We start from the raw sequence: 24634 nt of genomic DNA, 5'->3' as shown, positions 1-24634 counted from the left end.
TTCTGGGAGGTAATGCAACACACAACATAGCGCGAGGGCTGTGCATATAGCATCTCCAGCAAGCAGCAGGCTAATAGCCATCAGTGATATCTCAGAAACAAGAACAACCTCTCAGCACATAAAAGATGAAAATCTTTCAGTATTTTCTTGGGAGTTGTTTCATTTAGCATTTCCAAACAGCTGTCTCCAGCTATTTCATGATAATAGTAACAACTAGCAAAAAAAAATATTCAAAACAAACAAACAAAACAAACAAAAAAAACCCCTCACATAGGCCTGTTGCCTGTTTTCTGAAAGTGAATTTTTCTGGGACATACACTATTAGGTAAAAGCCCTTTTTTTTCCCCATAAGGCAAGTGCAAAGCATTACATTAATACACACTGGAAAAATAAGATAATGGCTTTCTTGATTGTGACGAGGAATGTGGGGAGATTTAATCTGAACACTGAGTCAGGTGGAAGCGCCTAAACTCCCCTTGGACACAATGTTATCGCATTTAACGCTTACATCATCACCCTCACGAATGATGCTGAGTAACGCAGCCCCAAACGTCGATCCACGCACCGCACGGGTAAGGAGGGAGAAACGACCACAAAGGTCCCGTTTTAGCATACGTCAGGCACTAAGAAAGATAAGTTTGATGTCTGGAGCAGAGGGAGCGATCTATTTTCAGCTGTTCGAATAGCAGCCGCGGGCCTATCAGGATGCAGTCACTCCTCTCAGTGTTTCGCATGTGTGCCGAGAATTAAGAGTTGGGAGGCAGCACAGCGGAGCAAACGCCTTCAAAAGCGTGGTGCACTGCCTGCTCGTAATAAAGTAACAGGAGACAAGGCTTCGCCTCCTTGACATGTTCAGAGCAATTTCCAGTTGAAAAAGGTCAGCGTATCATTTACAGAGCGGCAGTGCCTGGAAAACTCTCGTAACTCTGCTCCGCGAAACCTTCTGGGTGACAATAACAGCCTGGGCATCGCTGCCGAGGCCGGCGCTCGGAGCTGCTCCACTCCGCTCCGGACAGTGCCCGCTGCCCGAGCTTAGGCACTGCCCCAGCTCCAGGGGCACGGCTGTGAAACGACCTAAAAGAGGTGCCTGAAGCCCTGGCGAACGGGATGGAGCGGGGCAGGGGGAGCAATCCTGAACGCGGGTGATACTCGAGCGCTACTTTTGACCCTCGCTCGGGGACGCGCTGACAGCGTCGGCTGCCGCTGCCCTGCTCAGGGATGCCGCTGTCACCGCCTCGGCAAGGCGCCACGGCAGAGGCGCGCGACGCGTTTTTAGGTGCACAGCACGATGTAAAAAACCCCAAAGCAGCAGCCCAAGCAGTCCCAAATCCCTTCGAAGAGCGCACACACACACACGCCCTCAGCCCCCCGAGCTCGGCGCCCGCCCACCGCCCCTCACACACTCGACGCCGTCGGGGGCCCGGCGCCCGGCAGGGCCCGCCCCGCGGCGCAGCGGGCCGAGCCCACGGACGCGGCCGGGCCCGCGGGACGGCGCGGGGAGGGCGGGCGCCCCGCGGGGCGAGCGGGGGCTCGGCGCGGCGCCTCCCCGCCGGCAGCGGGCGCTGTGACTCACCGCCAGGAGCGCCGAGGCGCGCTGCTCCCCCGCTGGCTGCTCCCCGTTGATGCCGCCGTTGCCGAGGAGGTGCTGGTGGTAGTCCGGGGGCGCCGCGCCGGCGGCAGCGGCGGCGGCGGGGGCGGCGGCCGCCTTGGGGTGCTTGCCGGCCTTGCGGGCGCCCTGTCCCTGCTGCACGAGGTGGAGGAGCTGCAAGGTGCTCTCCCGCTCGCGGTCGGAGCTCTCGGCGCGGCCCCGCTCGTAGCGCCCCTCGCAGCTGAGGTGGTGCTGGCGGCAGACGGCGATGCGGGCCCGCAGCCGCTCCACGATGGCGCTGTGCACCCGGGGCGCCGCCGGGCCCCCCCCCAGCAGCCCGGCCCCCAGCCCCGCGGCCTGGGGGGGAGCCGTGTCGCCCATCGCTGGCTGCCGGTCCTGGCCCTCCGGATGGGTCGGTCCTCACTGCCGCATGGAGGAGGGCGGGGGGGATGGGGGGGGAGGCGGGGGCAGCGGCGGGAGCCCGAGCCCGGGGGCTGGCGGCGGGGCGGAGGGCGGTCAGCCCCGCGCCCCCAGCCCACCCCCGCCCGGCCCCCGGGCGGTGACGGCCCCGCGGGGGGTTGACAGATCGGGGGGCGGGAGGGGGTCGCTAGGGCTGCGCCAGCATCGGCCGGCGGGAGGGGCGGGGGTCGGGGCCAGGCAGCCCCGGCCGAGGGGCGCCCGGTGAGGGGGGGACGGCGGGGCTCCGCCGGGGGAAGAGAACGGGGGGAAAAAAAAGCCAAATAAAGCGAGCCGCTGCCTTCAAAATGAATCCCTGGACGAAGGAGATCTCCGTCGGGAATGAGTGAGACTTGGCAGGTTTATTGGGTTTATTTTATTTCGGGGGAGCGGGGGGTGTTATTCCTTGAAGTGAAAATTTAAGGCATTGCCGTGGTCGGCGGCGCGGAGAAACCCCCGGCGGACCGAAAATCTCGTAGGTTAGCTGGAGTGGGTTTGTTGGGGTCTCTCTCTCTCTCTCTCTCTCTCTCTCTCTTTTTTTTTCTTTTTCTTTTAAGTCTTTAGTAAATGTGCAAATAAAGAGCCGGGGAAGGAGGAGAAAGAGGAGGAGGGTCGGGTTAGTTCAGTCTTTGTGCTTTCTCGCTTCTCTCGCCCGCTCGTTGCTGGCCACTCTGCGGCGTGGTGACTGTGTCCGGCTGGCTGCCGCTAAACTGTAGTTCCTCTAAAAATCAGAGAGACAGATCCCCCGGTCCGGAACAATGTCAGTCAGTGGATTTCCAAACCACGATTCGCCTTCACTTAATTCAGCCACTGGATAAATCCGTATTGCTTTCAGTGCTCATCTCCCCGCTTAGTATTAAGCAGCAAGCTACGGACACAGGCAAAGAACTCCTCTCGCGTACTTTCCCTTTTACTCCCAGATATCGAACAGTTTCAAGTACAGTTTCAAGAAAAGCACGGAGGAGGGGGGAGAAGGGGAAGAGGGGGGAAAAAACCCCACACAAGCAACCCAGCCCCTCTTCAGACAGTAATTACAAACGGAGAGTTGCACTTACAAACTTCCAGCATTTTGCCCCCAGAACAGTCCAGCAGCCACTTTTCCTTTGTGTTTTTGTATATTCCATGCCCGCGCCGGCGGGCGGGTGTTTGCGGAGCGCTGTCGGCGCTGCCGGTGCCGGAGCTGCCCGCGGCCCCTCCGTGCGGCGCGGCGCGGAGCAGCGCGGAGCGGAGCGGGGGCGGGAGGCGGGTGTCACCGACACACAGCGCGGCCGGGGACGCGGCGCCCGCGAGGCCGGGGCGAGGCGCGGAGCCTCCCAGCGGCCGCCGAGGGGAGTCGGGCTGCCGCTGCCGCTCCCCGGGAGGTACGAGCATGGGAGGAAGCCAAGGAAATCCCCGCTCCCCTCCTCGCCTTCTACCTGGGTGCCGCGCCGGGCGCGGAGTAGCTGCCGAGGAGCGCAGCCTCCCGCGCTCTCCTTCCTCCCCCGGCGGCGAGCCTTCAGGCGAGTACGAGGGAGTTCTCAAATAAATCACAGCGCTGCGCTCCTCTACCAGCTGGATTTCTCTGGAACAGACAGTATAAAAACAAGCAGCGCGTTCTAGGGCGCTCGCATGCACGGGACCAGTGCACGACACGAGGTCAGGTTCGGGATGTGGGAGCTCCGCGCTGACAGGAGCTTCTTGGGTGTCCGGGGCAAGTCACGTAGCGCCTGCACTGTGGTTCCTCCCCGGGAAAGCCGCAGGCTTAGTGCTTCTTTCGCCCGGCTCCTCTATTTAGAGCAGGGCAATTTTAGACTGCGAGATCTGGCCTCTGGAGCTGGCCTTGCTGGAACTGGCAGCCGTCAGGTTCTGCGTGTTGGTGTAGGTGAGCTGCAAAGGAGGATGCAGAAATAGCTGGGAGCTGGCCGGCTTTATTAAAGCAATATGCTGTTGTACTACTGTGGCTGCATTAGCCAAATTCCCAAATACCTCTGGTAATAATAAAAATGGCCCCCAAGCACACAGAGACACATCCCTGATGGAAAACCTCCAAGGTCTTTTGGGACTGTACAGCCCTTAGTAGATGGGTGCATTATCTCTTTCAGTTCTGCAACGGGTCCAGTCAGAAAAATACACAAATTTCATCTCAGCATACCGAGACCATTAAGCTGAGGATGAGGAGGAACTGACAATAACCCTCTCAGGTGTTTTTATCCCCTTCCAAGGTCATGCAAATAAATACTTTGAATGCCAGTGATGAAGTGACACATTCCTGGAAAATCCCCCAGAATATAAAAGGTATGCAGCATTAGACATACGGGAAATATAAAACCCCTCACTTTCATGACCCCCATCTCCTTCATGCAGCAACAAACATCAGGGTTTATTGCAAGATGTGGGTTTCCAGGTTCTGGCTTGGTGAGCATCAGCCAGAGCCTCCAGCCCCATGTTTGTTTCAGCAAATGCTTTGAGACTTTGCTGAGGGATAAGGTCTGTGGGAGAGGGTTTGGGGCTGTGCTGCCTTCAGAGGAAGGCATTATTGCTAACAGGAAAAGCGTTTTTTGTTGTTGTTTAACCTTGAACAACTGAGGAAGAGTGGGTTATTATTTGATATGTAACAGTAGCTTGAATCTGTTGAGAACAGTGGGTTGGCACAGCTGGAAAATGAAATTATAATGTTTGTAAAATAGTAGACAATGTTACCTTTGCTTCAGGCCTTGCTTGGGCTTTTATTTGTTCTGTACAGCTCAGATGTCATTACTGTGCTTAAGGGGGTCAGTCACAGAACACACGTGCAACAGTAGCACACGAATCTCATGGAGAATAAGTGAGAGTGTTTTAAATGATGGCTAATCTGTTTTTCAAAGTGGCTGTGGGAACATGAAATCCATGGTGCTGCTCCGGAAGCTACCAAGACAGCTGGAGGAATTCTCTCTCTCGCTCTTACAAGACTTCATAGAACTCAGAGAGTGATCTTTCCAAGCAAAGATTTTTTTTTTTTTTTAATTTTAACTTGAGACGTTTAAGATGCGCTTTTTGCCAAGCAGCATCTCTAGAGTTCGGTTTGCGTGTGATCTCTCCCTTCCGAGGCGAGAGGCAGCGGCTGCGGGGCTGCGCGGCGAGCCCCGCTCGCTCAATCCGCAGCAAATGCTGCCCCTGGCGTTTCCGAGCAGGAAATACCCCACAGCCATCCCTCGGCTTCCCAAGTTTTGTTCAGGAGACCCTGGCGAATGTCACCAACCCCTGGATACTGCCATCAGTCTTGGACTGGTCGGCTGTCAATTTAATTAAAAGCAAACGGTTCTTAACACGTTGTAGCATCCATTGCGATTAGTGGCATTCTCATAAGCACACTCAGGATAAAACAACCTAAGAGGTCCTTGAACAATTAATTACTTTATTCCTTCTGTTGACAGTAATTTGTGACCTTTTTACCTGACATTGTAATCTCACCTGAACTGTCATGCTTGAGCATTTTTTTCTGTTTGAATTCCCTACTGCTGTTGAAGCTCTGAGTTTCCCAAAGCAGCAGCCCTCTCCAGATGAGAAAAGCACTTATTTGTGCTGGGTTCACAGCCAGGAATTCTCACCATAGACATCCCATCGTGCTAATAACTTTCCAAAATAGAACAAAAAGATTGTGCTGAACCTATGTCACCTAAAATCTTGAGTGCATGCTTCAGTCTCAGCACATTCCTCATTCCTCTGTGCTTAGAAATCACATATCAAATTGCTTCAAAGTTACATTAACTCCACTGGAATGGCATATACTTAATATCAATCCTACAGAGGACTTTCTGAACTCGGAGCTTTGAATTTTCAGCCGTTTCCATTATTTACTTTTCAGTGAGAGTTCTTTGCCCTTTGCCATTTTGATTTCTTGGGGTATTCCCTGCTAGGCTCATGTACGATGCTGCTCACCTGGCAAATTGTTTAACTTTGAAGCAGAGTCTGACTGCACCTGAGTCAGTTTTCTCATCTTTAAATTTTGGGCACAAGCTGCTTGCAATTGCTGATTTAAACTGTGAAGTAAGAAATCTTGAACAGAGCATTTATGTTTGTTTGTTGGGATTTTGTTTGTTGTTTTTTGGGTTTTTTTAACTAATAATAATTAATCCACAGAAACAGTGTTTATGTCTTATTTAATAAACAATAGGGGAAGAAACCCCAAACAATCCCATGCCACCACTTACTACCTAGACAATTACCAAAATTCACATCAACTATTCAGGGAAGTGGAACCACTGATGGGGTTATTATCAGGTTCTTTTAATGTAATTTCACATATTTCTCATATTCTCTTCGGCTGGTAGATCATACTTTTTTACATTCTTTTGTCTAATCTCTGAATTCAGATTAGAAATTGGTATTTTTCTTCTCAAATCAGAATCAGAAAGGCAACTTTTTGAAGACTACTTTATGTGTGCCGGATATTTCTCTTGGAATGGTATTGTATTTACAAGTGTTTGTGTAGCACACATGCACACTAGCACACTGTTTATCCAGACAGACTTAAAAACGGCTAAAACTAGAAGCCTTTATTTATCCAAATAAATGTAAACTAGAGGAGTTAAGCATGGGAATCGCCTGTAATTGCCTGCTGAAGTGCTAAAAATAGCTGCTTTTTGGAAACAGGAGAAGCCTTCTGTCGAAAAAGTGGCAGTAACAGCTATCTACTATTAGCAAACAACTTTCTTTCCAAAAACTGAAGGACACAGAGGGAGAAAAATCGTTTCTTTTCATACTTCACTGCAAAAACTGGACAGAATATAGACCAAAAAGAACCTCCTGTCCCTGAAGTACATCATGTTAGTCAGCCTGATCCTTGCATAAATACCTTGTGTGAACTTCATCATTATCACCATCTCTAGTTACAGAACTTAAACTGGAGCAGATTATCAAAACATTACAGGAACTAAAGCAATTTCCAAGTATGATCATCAATCTCACGTGCAAAGTCTAATAGCATACTGAGCTCTCTTCATTGTTCCATTAAGACAGGTACTTTATCTTAATTAGAGCTACTGCTTCAAAAATTAACACTAAAAACAATTTAAAATGTCCTACTGGAACAAACATTTTATTCTCTCACCTCCTAACTCCATTCAGCTTCTCTGAGGTGGAAAAAAAAGCATGAAAAACTGGTCAGATTTCTAACTTCTCCCATCATTAGGCATTTGCACAATTTTTTTTCTGCTAGAAATATTCTTACTGATTGATTCTATATATAGAAAGTCTCAGGGGTAAGAGTCTTTGTGCTTCATGCTGTACTAGCATTTGCAGACAGACCTGGAAAATTTGATCTAAATTTTTACATATTTACTCTACTAAAGAATTTTTTAACTTCCTGTGGTGAAGACAAATGTAAAAGTGATGTAATGACACTTCATATTTGCTGTCTTTCAGAAACACTTCAGATAGAACAACAGCCACAAAAGTATTATCACTTCCTCCCATCTCAGTGAGGCGAATATCAGAGTTTAAGAGACACAACACACACAAAAACATCAGCTCCTGCCAAATCAAATATCCGTTTCTTACTGGAACAGAAATGAGTGCTTTCAATTTACAGAATTTTTTAGTCCCACTGGTGATACCACAGCCAAGACTAGTAAACCTATGGAAGCACTTTCTACCTAGAAGTTCCATCAGAATACTTCTGTATACCTGCTAGCAACAGAAAAAACAATGATCTGGAAAAAAAAATGCTGTAGATAGCACATGCCTTTTAGGTGAATAAAGAGGAGGCGAGGAACAAGTCTGAGCTATAAAAAAACAAGCAGAATGGGCCAATTCAATTTCCAATCAAACTGTATATATTCTTAAAATATTACTTGTAATCAGCAAGCCAGAGTCTCACAAATTTATTCTTTATTTCGGTAGTGAATTGTTTTAATGTAGCAAAATAAGAAATCAACCGTTTATTCCTACAACAAAATTTTAAAGCAAATTCATAGTCTTGAGAGTTTTCAGAAAATTCATACAGTAGCAAAAATTAGGACCAATCAGGAAGGCTCTAAGAGGACATATTCCATTACATGGTACAGAACTCATTTCATAATGGTTTTCCTTTGTAAGAATTAAGGTACACCAAACATACGTTATGTTCTAGAGAAGTGAACCAAACTTTACAGAGATTTTGTTAACAGAAATAAGTGAGGTTTCAATAACTAAAATGGATATATTCAAGATGGATTCCCAAGTACTTTTAAATTGATGGGTGTGTTCCCACCAATATTCCCAGAAGAACAGAGATGAGGGAGGAGAAGGAATACAGAAGGAAACCTTCAGCTTTGGTAACCAGGGAGATAGATATAAGACATATCAAACCTCAGAATTTTATGTGTCTAACTTACAGATAAGGTATGGAAAGAATATCTTCAACATAAGTTTACTTGATGGCAAGTCTCAATCTGTTTACTGGGAATTTTCATCTTGTTTTTGTATATCTTGTATCTGTATGTGGTACAAAGGAGTACTGATGCTACCAACTTAGCCTAATAGCATTTAAAATATTGCTGAATTTCAAGTCTTTAAAAAAGTAAAAGCAGTTAATTTCTCACAATGAATGCTAGAAAAAGAGTAGTGAATGATAAATCTAAGGTAGAATCTCTATGTAAAAAGGCAGCAGATGTTCATTGTTAAGCAATACATCTGGCAGCAGTTGCCTACCCAATCTGGATATCTGTTCCCAGTAAAGTGGCAAAATAAATGTGGTGACTTCTTATGGACAAATCTATGAGAAATCAGGTTCCATTCGTTTTGCTGCTGAGAGAGTAACATGTTAAAATGATTCAGAGTATTAACAGTATCTTTCACTAAGTTGTTCAGCCACAAAAGACTAATAGAGTATGTGCATACAGCAAGATGTAGGTTTCAAAACACTGTGCCCTTGATTTTTCTTAGGCTATATATGATTCTTTTTATATGCAGCCTAAAATACAGAGACAGAAACACTAAATAATTTGGGCTGGAAGGGACATTTAAGGATCATAATGGCCAGGAATATCTTCCAATACACCAGATTTCTCAAAGCCCCATCCTGACCTAACCTTAACAGCCTTCAAGGGTGGGGCATCCACACCTTCTCTGGGCAACCTGTGCCAGTGCCTCACTGTGACGGTGCTCACAGGGGTTCTTGGATGAGGGAAGAGACGAGGATCTGACTCCATGTTTCAGAAGGCTTGACTTATTATTTTATAATATATATTACATTAAAACTATACTCAAAGAATAGAAGAAAAGGATTTCATCAGAAGGCCAGCTAAGAATGGAATCAGAAAGAATGATAACAAAGCTTCTGTCTCAGACAGAGAGCCTGAGCCAGCTGTGTGGCCATTAATTACAAACAAACCAACATGAGCCAGTCACAGATCCACCTGTTGCATTCCACAGCAGCAGATAACCATTGTTTACATTTTGTTCCTGAGGCCTCTCAGCTTCTCCAGAGGAAAAATTCTAAGGAAAGGATTTTTCATGAAAAGATGTCTGCAACACCTCACCAACTTCACAGTAAAAAATTTCTTCCCCTATGTCTATCTATACCTACCTTCTTTGAGTTCAAAACCTGTTGCCCTATCACTACAGGCCTTGGTAAAAAGTCTTTCTCCATCTTCCTTGTAGGCCCCCTTTAAATACTTAAAGGTTGCAATACGGTCCCCCAGAGCCTTCCCTTCTCCAGACTGAACAACCCCAACTCTCTCAGCCAATCTACAGCCAGCCCTCTGATCAATTTAGTGACCCTCCTCTGGACTTGCTCCAGCAAGGAGGATGTCCTGTCTTTCCTGTGCCAGGACCCTAGAACTGGATGCAGCATTCCAGGTAGGGTTTCATAAGAGCAGAGAGGCAGAATCACCTCTCTTAGCCTGCTGGCCATGCTGTTTGGGATGCAGCCCAGGACACAGTGGGCTTTCTGGGCTGTGAATACACATTTGCAGTTCTTGTCCAATTTTTCAGAATGGGCAGTACCATACTTAAACCCTTCCAAAATCCTTGAAAATCTACTCTGATTTGGGTTTCATGCAATTCCGGTAAGCCATGCATCCTGTTTCTGACTAACTCCTACTTTCTCTTAAGTTACACTGGAAGAATTCTTGCTTATCTTCCTTGGGCATATTAACCCATTCTCTTAGGTCTGCAGTTACTCCAAGTGCTGCCATTATGTTTGCACAATGTAACCCGATGTTTAAAATCTCAGTATATTGCCCCAGCTACTTATCAGAGACAGCAATGTGGGCCCATGTGCTCATTTAAATGGCTGAGCCAGACTCAGTCTGTATGACGCCCATACTGTGACTCATCACCTACTTTCTCAAGAGAGGAATGACTACTGTGCTGCAAATGCAGTCAGGACTGCAGAATATTTCCTCTGTTGCCTTGCAACTGTCTATACTGATTCGTCAGAGGAGAAATAGATCTTTGCATTTGGGTCCTGTTTGTTGTAACTATCGTTCTAACTGACTGGACTGACTTGTACATAATGAGCAATAAGGAAGGTAAGATGCAAGTCCTAAGTTCTGGTATAACAAAGCCTTACCTTTCCAAATATACCCACTTCAAAAGATATCAGCATCTCCTGTGTTCTCTACAATGCAGCTCAATCTGAATAGGTGGAAGTTTTATTCCACAAGTAAATAGACATTGAACTGATATTTCTAACAGTAGGAAACTTAAAGTGATTAATGCAGTAAGCCTGGAAGGACTGATTTGGTAAAACTTTGGATTTGTATTGACACAGATGAGAAAAAAAGATACAGCATATTATCAAACAGTAATTTAAAGGCATATGAATTTCCGTGTAACGGCCTACATAGAAATCTTGAAGTCCAGGCAGAGATAAAGTGCATGCAGATGAAGTAGGCCATTCCCATTTTTAAAGATGTCTTTCAAAGAGTTATATGACCTCTTAATCAATTTTCTCTTCTTGGAAATTGTCTGCATCTTCCAGGTAATCTTCAAGATCATTGTATCTCTGTGAATGAAATAAAATTTGTACAATTTATCCATATTTAATAACTGAATTATGCAGACACTGCTTTTCTTGTTCAACACATGACCAAGCATGCCAATAACAATTTAGAGGCTACATCTAAAAGCATACTAAATACAATTGTACTACAAATTGTCTTGAAATAGTTCATGAAGTAGTTCTAAACAATTAAAAGTTCTTCAGTGTAAACAGAATTCTAAAATACTCTTGCTAGTGCCTCATGTACATCTTTCCCATCTTTCCAAGTTACAGCTCAAGTTTGTTATGTTGCTGCTTTTAAATGAAACAGGGGCTGGCCCACCACAGCCCAGAGATCATGCAGCTGTCAAAAAGCTTCATGGCAAAAGCTGATACAAACTCTGTGTGAGCACAGCAGCTTGAAACACTGGGTCAGGAGAAATGGGGGAATGGTTGAAATGAGTTGTACTATTGATGAACAGTAACTCAGAACTGATCCATTAAATCAGACATTTTATCTGAACTTACTTTCATCTGCTTGGAAAAGAATACAGGGAATAACAGTCATACCTTCTGAATCCACCCAGTCTCTTCCAAGTGGCTGAAAAGCCGCTCCACAGTGTCTTTGACTGGTTCATCCTCAACACCATCCAATTCCACAATGGAGCTGCAATCCATGTATAACTTGTACTTGAAGTGTTTCAAGTTGTGATAAACTCTTGTACGATTTGCACACACCGTACCAACCTTCAAAACCTAGGCCAGAGCAAACAAAACATTCCCTTGGATAGAACCATATTTATCTTTATAGAATTGGTGGGCTAATCTAATAAGATTTAACCAGTCAGGAAATTTCCAGGAAATTGTTTGGAATAATGAAATAAACAGAATGACACTACATGCATAAAATTAGCACAAACCCATGTAGTTTTCACAGCTACAGCAGAAAGATTTTTGAGCAAGCAGGCAGCCAGCAAATCCAAGCAATGGCAGCTTATCAGTGCTGTCTTCTTGCAAACACAATCATGTTTGTAATTGGTTGTATCTTTCCTATCTCCTGGTGGAACTTTGTTACAAAATCACTAACACTTTAGACAACCATCATATTGTGAAAGCAGGGGAAGAGAAATTATTTGCTTACTGAGGAATTACTTGCTTACTTTTGCTTAATATGTAAGTACTTCCTAGGGAGAAGAAATACCAGTTTTAACATTTTGTAGACTGAATAATATACAATATTTCTTCAAGAAATACATATAAACATATATAGGCATACACCTCACAGCACTTAATAAATGAAGAGGCTGAACTTCAAAAAAATGAAATCTGAACTTGAAGCTTTATACAATACAAACATTCATCTGCAACCGTCTGGGAGGAATAGCTAAGCTATGATGGTGCAGAAAATAAAACCTCTGCATCTCCCAGTTATTACCAGTTTAACCTCTATGATTTTCATGCAGAAAAGATGGAACTGAATTATTTCAGTTTTTTCACAGCAGTATTTATAGGTAACCAAATGGTAAAATGTGCCTGTTTTGAACCGATGTCTTGTGATACCTTTCCATAACAAGTAAGTAAGTGGTTAAAGTTCTCTGCATTAGTAATGCAAGCTACCTGCAATTGCATTGCTGTTTTACATCACATGCAGATATATATATATATATAAGAATCAACTAAATTTTAAGCAAGACTATTTCTTCTGAGCCACAAAAGCAATACCTTTTATTGCTAATAATCCAAATACTCTCAAATTACAAGCAGGTTAAGCTTTATTTAATACTTACAACTCACATTTTCAGGGAGCTTTTCTGAACGCATGACCAAATGTTTGCATCTGTGAGCAGTTCCCCAGACCATCTGACCTACCTGTGCAACCTAGCACTAGCTCTATCTGCTGACAATGAAAGTGACAGAAAAGTGTAGTTTTAAAGATTATGTAAATGGAATTTATATGTGTTTGTTATAGATTCTCTTAACTATATGATTATATCTCAATTTCTTAAACATATTAATCAGCAGCTCAGTGGATATCATCAGGCATAGTATCAGTTAAGTCAAAAGAGACACACTCACTTAAAAGCACATTTGATCTGACCTACAGTAAATTGTTATTAACTGAAATTTTAAACATTTTGAGATAAAAATGCCTATTACTATATTTTAAGTCTCTACTGATCATGTAAATGTTATACCTATATAGAGCTCCATTTTCTAATATCCCCAAAACTGAAAAACTAAGGCTTGTTTGGTGCTGCAGGTGCTTCTTAAGTGCAAGATCTACCAACTAATGCTGATTATTTCAAATTTCCAGAAGCACCATTTCAAATACTGCAGCAATGAAAAACTGAGCTGCCAGTGTTTTGTAGAGCATTGCACAACTTTTCAAGTATCCCAAGCAATGAGGTGTGGCATTTGGAACATTATGTGATATAAAATAGGAGATACCATCTTATATCAAACTGGTGGCCCAGTTTTCTCCCTTGTGACAACAGTTAGCAGGAGATATGTAGGAAGTTACTATAAGATCCAGCACAAACATTAGAATGATCATAAGACTACTGCATGTTTTCTGGCAGTCAAGAGTTAAGATCGTCTGTATCATCCCAGATATCATGTTCCATAGTGTGAAAGAACCTTGCCCAAGAACCTGTCTAAATTGTTTTGGGACCCAATAGTGTTTTTCCCTTCCAAAATATCCTGTGGCAGTGAGTTTCATAGCTTATTTATATGCAACGTGGAGAAATGCCAAAGGCAAATAGCTAAATATCGTATAAATGTAACTATGTATTGTGTTTTTAAGCAAGAAAGATAGTCTAAAAATACAATGCTATTTCAGAATGCAGCTTTGGAAAGAATCTCAGTACTGTACTCTAATTTTTTCCCCTCACAGTTCTCAGTCCCTCTGTGTTAATGCTTAACTTATCTGCTCAAGCTGGCCCTATCAGCCAAAATTGTGTTAAATCACTTTGTATGGAATGTAGGAGCATGGTTGGACAAGAGCACAACATGTAGTGACTAAATCCATGTCCTCTAAGCCTGTTTATAAACAGAACACCAAGACAGAGTAGAAAACAGTTTATAATCCAGGTGACATAAGAAGCAAGGAAGTATGGGGGACACTTATATCTCTAAACCTTGTGATTCTCCCTGATCAGGGGAAAATGAGAATTGGCACCTAAACAGTGAACAATCACTGCAAGCCTAAGCAAAATTGGAACAGCTGTTTCTCTTCTATTTCTACTGGCAAAGCAGAATACTTCAGAGACGAGAGAAAAGGAAAGTTTTATGCAGAAGAAAGAGGTTGGAGGTCTGTTTTTGTTCTCTTCACATCCACTTTTCTCAGGTATTTTCAAACAAATCTATAGAAAATAGTCCAACAACATGTTTCTGTTCATTCTGATCTGTCAGTGCTGAACTGCCTTCTCTATCAGTCAATTAGGCTTGTGAAATGGCAGTTTTATGCAGCTCCATGAGCCTCTTTTTCTTTTATATTTTTTCTAAATTGGCAGGACAAGTTGCTCAATGCATTGCCAGCAGAGCTTTAAAGACAACTTGAGAACAGTACTTTTAGCAGTCTAAACTGCAGGTCACCATAAGAACACAAATGTTGCATTATAAGATACTATCAAAAATGACTGGAAAGTGCTCAATTACCCTCTCTCCTGAGCCTCCTTAACAGCCACTGAGCTATACTGAGCAGGCACATAGCAGACATCCCCAGATGCTGGTGTACACAGGGTAAAAAAAGCTCTCCTTTTGTGCTGCTAAGCCGAAGAGGACAAAAATGAACTAGCAATTTAGTTCAGTATTCCATAGGATATTTCAAGTTTTTTCCAAAGTGAAAAATAGCCAACACTTTATGCAGGACAACATTTGGTCAGGAGTGAGGGAAGTGCTACTGTTATGTCCACAGTTAAGCTGAAAGTCAGGTAAAGATTAAATTCTTGTGCTAGTTCACTAATTATTTCTGTTAGGTTAGGTAAGGCACACACTTCCCATGAAAAACTGAGTATTTTTAAATTAGTGATCTGTATGTAAGGAAGAAGGCCTATGACAGACTGCAGTATCAGTGCTGGGATGACTGCAGACGACTTGCTTTACTCCAATAAACAGGATTAAAAAGAGGAAAAGTATTGCTGGAAAAGCCTAGCTTTCTTGACTATCATGCAGATACATACTTTTCAAAACAGAGTATCAGCAACTGTTGCTCAGAAGGGTCTGTAATATAAGAAAAACAGTCAAATATTTTTAAGCTCCTGCATTACATGCAGAGCCTGTAGGACGACAAAATGATAATCATGGTGACAGCTCTCAAATCTGTAAATGAAAGAATTTGCAAACACCAAAACAATACAGGTTTGAGCTTCAGTAAGGTATACTTCCTGTTTGGCAAGGGCTTCACTTTATTTTTACTTAAGAAATTCTATTATACCTCATTACCAAATATACTTAAAAAACCTCTGCTTCTGAAACTTTTTTATTTTCAACAAATACTGTGAGGAACTTCAGCTGTGTTCAAAAATTCTTTTACACTCACAAACAAAATACCATCTGTGTCTCCTGAAAGGGAAGAAAGGCAGAACTTGGATATCAGCTTGGTAAAACAACGGTAGCAATATTTTATTCTTGACAAATCAAGTGCTTTGAATTTATCATAAGAGGTCATGAATTTCACTACTGAAGGTCATATGCATACCTAAAAATCATAACAATTTTGTGTAGCTGTAATTTTGAAGGGAAGGTCTCTAAATATTAGAAGCACCTAGATTCTTGAGAGTCAAGGTTTTCAAAAGGCTCAGCTGTGAAATAAAATTGTATTAGGCTATTATTAAAATATTCTAGGTGACTTATTAAATCACCTAAAATGACTGCCTAATGGAACATTATGTAACAACATGAAAGATGCCTTTTAGTTAAAAAAAAAATCTAATCCAATAGAAGTGACAACTGAGGGAGAAATAGCTGGAAGACTACCTAAATGGAAGTGTTCTCTAGTTTGGACAAGTAATTCTGATAATGCAGTAATGGGGAAAAGGCTCTAATAAAATGTATTGATGTAGCTAGGAACAAGTTTTCTTGAAAGGAGATCAGCAAGTGTAAATGCATCTGAGATGCCAAGATAATTTGTCCTGACTGAATAGCTACATGGGAAATAGCAGATGTGGGAAAAACATCTGAAGAATGAAGCAATAAATTTTGACAAGGTCACACTTGGACTGCTAGAATGACCATTGCACTGTTTCACTCAGAGTTTGAACCTAGAGCAAATAAGAACTGCTGGAGTGCACGTGGACCCTCCAAGTGCTAGAGGCAGAGCAGGCACAGAATTAGTAAACCTAGCAACCCAATGTTGAACAAACCTTGCCTGCACCAAAATAGAAAACACAATCAATCATACAATGGCAATGATTGTCCCTCATACAGAAAGTTACTTTTACAGCATTTCTGACCACCAATCAATGCAAGATTCCTGCTGGGAAAGTCTTCAGGGCATTATAGGCACACACAAAGGTAAAGGAAGGGCTTTTTCATTAAGGGGTAGATGTGGGGAGGAAACAGCACAAGGGTCATTGTGATGCAGGCAAAACCAAAGGTCACAGAAAAACATCTGATTTATTTTCCTGATTAAAGAAAAACTTAAAAATAAAGCTGAAAAATATAGTGAAAATATAGTGCTGAAATTACCTGTTTATCACCTGACATGAAGTCATCCACTTCCAAAGTTTTACTATTATAAAGCCTTCCAGAGAGTACTACACTGAACTTGCACCACCGCTTCAGCTCACAGGCCTGACAAGATATATTCTGTGCACTTTGCAAGCTTATGCGAACATCTGGGTAACAATCCACACGCTCCTGAAAAACAGATTCCAAATAACATTAAAGAACCACTGCAAACTGAACGATGCTTCTAACAGGCTACTGAGTGCTCTGTACTCACACAAAATTAGTCCGATAGAAATGAAACAAAATTTCATTATTAAATGATCATTAAATCATCACACCCATGACATTAATTCTCTTCTAGTAACATACATACAACAACTAATTGCTCTATACTGACCTATTTTTTGTAGTAGTAGAAAGTTCATGATTAACATACTGTTTACCTTTTTGTGGGAGGAGGAAAAAATCTTATTAGAACATTTAGCAAGTGACAAAAAAATCCTCAAATGTCAACTGCTGAAGTTAGCAGGAGACACATTCAGGTAGCTGAGAACAGATTCTTTTCTGCTACCTGAATGTTTGTCTGGTTATCAACATGTAAAATGTTTTTGATATTTATATGAGCACCAAAACAAATTATTAATGTTAAAGAACAATAGTTGCTATTAAAAAGGAAATATAATTATAGTGACTGTTGCACCTTCACAGAGAATTTCAGCATTTAGAGCAGAATCTAGATACCTTGTATCGATCCTTCCAGCGACTTCTACAGATCAAGTTCTCAAGGCGAGTCTGAATGAAGCGGTCATCCAAATAATGCAGTGAGAGCAGCATCTCCTGTGCATACTTCTTCTGTCTTGTTCCATCTGTTCAGTGAGAATCATCACTAATATGCTGACCACCCTACGTTGTACAAGCTCTTTAGATAAAATTTTCACGGACATTATGCTTCTGCATACTAAGAATTATGAATGATTTTACTAAACTGTTATTGAATGCATTTGCTACTGTTACCCATAAAAGTGATCCATGCAATCCATGCATCTCGCTGAAAGGATATATTTTATTATTTAAAAGGGGTACAAGCACAAATTCTACAATCAAGCCAAAAGCTCTCATCCCAAAAGGAGATCCATTCACTCAATCCTATTTAAAACAACAGAAAAGGAGGAAGCATGTGGTGGAATGTCATGCTTTTCAACAAACCTGTTTAATTTGTTTGAAATGTATAAGGGAAGTGGTTGGAATCCACAAACACAAACTGCTTTGAGCTACTTCAGAGCAGAAATTTCAACAACTCTCTTTGTCACTTACAAAGATCACAGAGAAACTGATCTTTACTTTACTAGCATAGTCAGATGCCTTGAGTTAGCATAAGTACTTCCAAATACTCAAGCAAAATAAATAAAAAAGCATGAGGATGAGTAAAACTACCACTATTACTGTTTCCCAAATATATGCTGGACTCCAGGAATTAAACAGGACTTCCCTAGATGGTGGCCAATGCACACTGCCCTGCGACCTCAGTGTGTACAGACACAAAACTTAATTCAGCTACCCTCCCATGCCTTCTAGCAAAGCTGTTATCAAAAAAAAAGGCAGACCTGAGAAGGGCCACTGGCTATCCAGCTCTCTATATAAATGTAGTTAATTATCATTATAGCCACCATAATTGCAATTAACTGTTTTCCATATTCACTTACACACACATTTGCAGTATGAGCTTGAAGAGGCTGTGCTAGACCACAAAACAAAATCCCTCCCAATAAAAAGCAAGTGTGAACTCCAATACTATAGTATTGGAGTTATAGCTACTCTTGAGTCAAAACTAATGAAGAGATTCTCTTCCATTAACTCAGAGCAATCCATTCTGTGTTACAAAAATACATTTTTTAAATGCTAGGCTATGTTCATACAATGTTCACGTACAACCTCCAGCTCACCCGCAGAGCTCATTTACTTCCAGCAACTTGGCAGTAAATTGTTACATTTTATTAAGCAGATATCATTTGAAATAGAAGGAAGCTATTACAACATTAATCTGGCAGTGCTTACTTATTACTTTTCAAAGGCCTGTTTTTACTCGTTGAAACAAAACAAACCAAACACCTGAAAGAACTAGCAGTGGTAGATGAAAGACATTTTTTAGCTCCAAGAGTATACAGCCTTTATTCTGAGGTCTGTGGTGTACCTCAGTTTCTCCATTCCCTCTAAATTCTCGATGACACCAAAACCTCCACTCTTGGCATTTCACTAATTCCTTCCATAATCTGACACTGAGAGTCCTCTCCTTAATCCCATCTTTACAGGGTTTACAAAACTATGTATGAGGTGTTATTCAGCCCCACTAGGCCAAATGCCAAGAAGCACTTCCTCAGAAAGGATAAGACAAGTACTGACTGCAGCTGACGCTTATTTATCTGATGTGTTAAAAAAAGGGAAAAAAATTATATAGAGTCATCTCCATAACTAAAAGCCTTTATAATCTATCAAATTCCTAAAAAAAAAAAGCTGTGAAGTACAAGAGATTTTGACAAACCAGTTGACCTTGCAATGTTTTCATTGAGGTGTCTGCTTTGAAACTAATTTGGTTTTCATACTGGAAAGGCTACTACTGATTAGGAACACAGAAACACATTCCTACATCTCAAGGCATTTCAAGCCTTCTGTGCTCAAGAATTAAGTCTACACATTTTTCCAAGATTACTGTATCATTTTCAGATAGAGACCCCTCTGCTCTCCCCCACCAAAGTTATATAGCAGGAAAATCACAGATTTCAGGCCCCTCAGTTCTATAATCAGGAAAAACACCCTTCCCTAGAACAAATGGCTTGGTATAACTTCAAATGCATTAATATATTATTTAAAGAAATTTACTTACCATATAATGAGCTCAGAAAAGTGTCATCAATTGCATTTATGAGGAAAGCCTTTACTATTCTTTTGAAGTGTACATAATGATCACAGCGAGATACTGGGAAGAAAGCAATACAACCAAAATTTACCAAAAGAAGGAAAAAAAAAAGAGTCATGTTAGAAGTCCTGTAAGAAGAATTCTTCTCCAGTATTGTACGTTTATAGTTTTAAAGTTATTTAAATATAGATTTAGAAATAATTTCAATGCACAACATACACACCCACAGGATTTTGCCTTAAAATTGTCCTTCTTATCCCAATGATCCTACAGAATTTTAACATTCTAAAGTCACATGTGCTTCCAGCAAGAAGAGTCCACAGCAAGACCTACAAACACTAAGAAAAGTGCAGAATTTGTTCCACAAATGGAAGAAAATAATATAAATCAGAGAAGACCAAGCTTATGTTGTGGTCATGGGTTTTTTGCTTGCGCTTTGTTTGTTGTGTTTTTTCTTTCAAATACAATTCTGCTGCAGTCTTCTCTGGAGAAGAAATACCACAAATGCTTGTGACAACTACAACTATCACTGACTGTCCAGTCACTACAAACCTACTTCTGAACAACAAAATATGGAAGAAAATAACTTGCATAAGGTTTTGCTTCAAATCTCTCTGCTCCATCCAGAAACTGGTTTTCATAAAAGAACAACTTGAAGAGTTTTCCTGCTCTGTGGATTTCAGCAGAGATTGGCCAGTGAAGTCAAAATCCACACTAGAGCTCTGGTCCCAAGTCTTGCCACCACAGAATAAAAATGCATAAAAAACCCCAAAACAAAGCAGAAAAACAACAACAACAAAAAAAAAATCCCAAGCCTCAAACCTGTAGCAAGAACAGAATTTGGACAGATTAACATAGCTGCTGTTAGCATAAACCACAAGACTGCAGGATGAAGGATGATGCCTTCAGGTCTCCACAGGAATTAATGCATCATAGGCAGTCTACTTCATCCTAAATCAGACCAACTGAAAAAAAAATTGTGCAATAAGGTTTCACTTTCTTCCTTCCAACTTATACCCTCTCTTTAATTAAATATTTAAAGACTGCAAAAGTTTACTGTGGAAATCAGAATACTTTCATAATAAATTGAAAGCTTTCAGGTATCTGCTTTTAAATATCCTATCCTATTCTTTAGCATTTGTATTTAGCCTATTAATTTTTATTACAGTACTATGAGCTAGTTATAAATGAAAAATTATCACTAATTTTGATCTTACACTGTGGGATGTAGTGTGCCAACAGCTCGCTGTTTGATGGATTTGGTTGCTTTTGATGTGGCTGATTTTCATTCTTCACATGCTCTGTGTTGTCAATGTCATCACCATCATCGTTTTCCTCTTCCTCTACTATAAAATCTTTCATGCTGTCACCATCAGTTTCACTGCCTTCTGATGTTGTGAGGGGCAACTGACAGAATGGTTCCTCTTCTATTGCTTCACCATTAGAATCCTAATTAAATTTTAAAAAGTACTTCAAACACAAGAATTTTCAGTATTTGCACAGACAAAATCCTACATACACCAGCTAAGATTTTTGACCATCTAAAACCATCATTTTTTTCAATTAACAAGAAAGCACACATTTCCAAAAAATACGTAATTCTGTATTAGATAACAAGTACTTTCAGCTTTAAATTAGCCATTTCCATCCATGTACCTCTCTTCAGTCCACTTCTAGGAGTTAAGCTAACAGATCTATAAGACTGACCCTAAGACTCTAATACTTCAGCAAGTATTCTGCTTCCTGATAAAAAGAACTTGATAGATTTTCAGCAGTCAATAGTTATCCAGTTAATGTGACTGTTAAAATATTACACAATTACTCATTTGTCATGCATTCAAACACAAAAAATCCAACTGATTTGTACCTCTTTACCCTTTCCTGAGATTTTTTTTTTGGGGGGGGGGGGATTTCCTCCAATTAAATTTCAAAGATAAAACCCTGACCTCACAACTTGCACTGCTGCAGGACCTCCGCGCTGCGCTTTGTCTTATAAGCTCCTTCAGTTTTGCAAGCACTTTGTGTTTCCTGCGAGCAGAAGCATTCTCTGTAGAGCATGTTTTATCAGGCTGCTGTTCGCAACTCTCATCGTCATCCATTATACAGCGGCGTTTGGCAGAGACCCTTCTAACAAGTATGTCACTGCCCTCGCTTCCATCGCTGTCGTACATGACAGAGGCGCTCAGCCTCTTGCGCTTCCCAGGCACAACGCACTCATCGTCATCATCTTCTGCTACCTCCCCACTGTGGTTTTTCTCCCGCTGATCGGAAGGGCTGCGCTGCACAGCCGCCGGATCTTTCTCATCTATTTCGCTTTCGGATGAGGCAGACTCCTCCTCCTCCTCCTCAGAGGCGGCTGAAGATTCGTCATTGCTGTCCGGCAGTATGAGCGCCCTTCTAGTGCGTCTCCAATCCACTCGGGATCTGGGTGATGCCACTTCTGTCTTATTTCTTGTTTCGTACCTTTTGACAGCTGTTTTTACCCCCATCAGAAAGCTGTAGCAACACACCTAAATATAAACCGGCAGAACAAAGCACTTGTTACACTGTGCTATTCAGAGGGGGAGAAAATAAAAAAAAAAAGGAGTACATTTTGCTCCGCATGCTCATGACTTAGCAGCACCATTAAGAGACTCACTCGTAAACCGGCACCGAACAGCACTCAGCGCGCACAGCAACTTCTCCAGAGGCTGCACCTCGCTCAGGACGCGCAGAAGCGCCCGGCTCGGCGTGGCTGCACGGAGGAAGGATTCGGGCCTGGGGCGCCGCTCCCGCTCCCAGGGCCGGCTCCCGCTCCCAGGGCCAGGGCCGGCTCCGGCTCCCGCTCCCGCTCCGGGGCCGTTCGGGGCCGCTCCCGAGCCTCGGGACACTCCGGCTCGCGCGCCGCCGTTTCCCGCCGCGCGCCGCCTCAGCCGCCCAGCGTGGGCTCCCGCCCCCTCCACTGCTCCGCGCACCGCGATTGGCCGCCGCGCCTGTCACTCATGCCGCCGCGATGTTTACGGAAGTGCGGTCACGCCGCGGAGGGGGTCGGGAGGAGGGTTTGTTTGCGGTGGCGCGCAGCGGCTGGTGACGTAGAGGTGGCGAGTTCGAGTCCTGCCTCGGCGCCCTCCCCGTGCCTCACCCGGAGGCCTCAGGCATTGCTGTCGTGTGGTGGTTTAATTGTCTGTGCCCGTCCTCGGTGCATCCCGAGAAAAGTCTGCGTGGGCTTGTGGGGTACGGCAGCTCCGCAGCAGGGCTGGTAGGGGCCAGCCTGGTCTGAGGCACTCCCCCCCACAGGAGCTTCCTCAGCAGCCCTGGGAGCAAGCCCAGTGGGTTTGTGAGGGGAGCCTGAGGGAGCTGGGGGTGTTTGACCTGGAGAAAAGTGGGCTCGGAATGGCCTTATCGTTCTCTACCACTGCCTGAAAGGAGGGAGTAGCAAGGATGGGACAAGAGGAAATGGCCTCAAGTTGTGCCAGGGGAGGTTTATATTGTACATTAGGAAAAACTTCTCTGAAAGGAGCAGGCTGCCCGGGGAAGTGTTGGAGTTGCCATCCCTGGAAACCTTCAAAAGGCACGTAGATACAGCACTTGAGGACAGGTTTTAATGGAGAACATGGTGGTAGTGCTAGGCCAGTGGTCGGGCTTGATTATCCTAAAGGTCTTTTCCAGCCTTAACGCTTCTATGGCTCTGTGAATAATGAGCTTCTGCTGGTTTTCTGCATAAAGCATCTTTGAATAGTGTGGTAAATAGGTATGATTCGTGCTGATAAAAATTGAAACAGTAATCAATATTGATACAGTAATTAATATTGGGGAATAATAAAATAAGTTAAAAGATGTTATGCCAAAGAAGAGAGGGAAAGGAGGGGCTCCACCCTCCCCTCCCTCCCCCCCCCCCCCCCCTTCCCAGCAGATGTTCTCAAGGACCACAGGAAAGAAGCTGAAGATCCAGTTGCTAAAAATGAACAAGAACCCTGTTGGGTCCCAGAAAATGCTAATTATAAGGGATTTATTGCCTTGATATGTAGATGCAGTGATACATTAGTCTTGGCTTACATTGTACTGGCTTGGTGCGCATGTGTGACCCAAAGGTGAATTAAAGGACAAAGAGGAAGAGGAGAGGTCTTCATCCAAAACGACCCCCAAAGATTTGTGCAACCACCAAACCGAGTGATGGCACATGCGTGATAAGGGTGGTAATGAGGGTGGAGATAGAGATATGATGAACCGAAAATGGGAGGAGATGGCATTGACACATGGCATATAAGGGGTGACTTTCACCTGGCAAGCTTGTACGTGAGGTGGCAAGGGTCCCAGAACTCTGCCCTCCATACCCCACGGTTATTTTTGCTTATGTGCTATTATTGGAACCAAATTATCCCTTATTTTAACCAAATTATATTGTATCCAATTTTTTTTTTTTAATTTTAACTATTCAATTAAAATTGCTATTACTTTTAATATTGTTTGGGATTTTTTTATGATGGGATAATTGGCCTAACATAACAATAGGATGCTGGATTCTGTTCACAGCTAATAAGCTTAGAGATGCATTTTAATAACAAGATTCATGTCTTTAATTTTCTCTGCTTTGCTTGGTCCGTGGCAGAAAACTGCTGTTACCTTGGAACTCATTCTGCTGGTATACTTTGGTACTCTTTTAACAAGATCTTGTAATTGCTTCCATATATTTATTTAAAAATAGCTGCTAACAAAACCGTAAGGAGAGAAAATCCTAGAAAGGAAAGACAGTTATTTCTCATCTTATTTACATAATGAATTTGATATGGTGAAAGGTGTGTACAGGTGTGTTGAATTCCCATCAAAATGTTTATATTGAAAGGATTATAATGGTTATAATTCAAGGATTATATTGCATTAGGGGATTTATAGCCCTTGGCTGACATTTCTTTTAATTGCTTTACATGTAAAGCCAGAACGTGGATTTTCACATAAATATACGGATCAGAGTTTACCCATTATTTATTATTTTTTCCAAAGTGTGGTGAAAGTCAGCATTTTAGAACGCTGCTCTGTCCCTGGTCTCCATCATATTTCTTGCTTCCAACGTCGCCACCTTGTGACAAAAGGCATAAAGGAATCC

At 42.8% G+C, this 24634-nt stretch overlaps 2 protein-coding genes across 2 annotated transcripts in view; both read right to left on the bottom strand.

Moving 5' to 3' along the window:
* Positions 1 to 1969, bottom strand: part of MAML2 (mastermind like transcriptional coactivator 2) — a 207484-nt gene extending 205515 nt beyond the window's left edge. Inside the window, exon 1 of the mRNA XM_054269933.1 lies at positions 1574 to 1969. Coding sequence (XP_054125908.1) covers positions 1574 to 1969 — 396 coding nt within the window. The remainder of the gene's footprint in view (positions 1 to 1573) is intronic.
* A 5946-nt stretch (positions 1970 to 7915) lies between these two features.
* Positions 7916 to 22323, bottom strand: CCDC82 (coiled-coil domain containing 82). The gene is made up of 8 exons (XM_054269875.1): positions 22190 to 22323; positions 21498 to 22061; positions 20769 to 21000; positions 19519 to 19611; positions 17379 to 17503; positions 16656 to 16826; positions 11538 to 11723; positions 7916 to 10991 (listed from the first exon to the last, which is right to left on the bottom strand). Exons 2-8 carry the CDS (start codon positions 22038 to 22040, stop codon positions 10926 to 10928), a joined length of 1416 nt encoding a protein of 471 aa, XP_054125850.1. The 5' UTR covers positions 22041 to 22061; positions 22190 to 22323; the 3' UTR covers positions 7916 to 10925.
* Positions 22324 to 24634: the final 2311 nt, after the last annotated feature.

This window comes from Melozone crissalis, unplaced genomic scaffold, assembly GCF_028551555.1.
Source record: "Melozone crissalis strain CALT ecotype California unplaced genomic scaffold, PUWL_Pcris_2 ptg000008l_1, whole genome shotgun sequence".
NCBI lineage: Eukaryota > Metazoa > Chordata > Aves > Passeriformes > Passerellidae > Melozone > Melozone crissalis.
The sequence above is the reverse complement of the archived record's forward strand: the minus strand, read 5'-3'. Positions and strand labels throughout refer to the sequence as shown.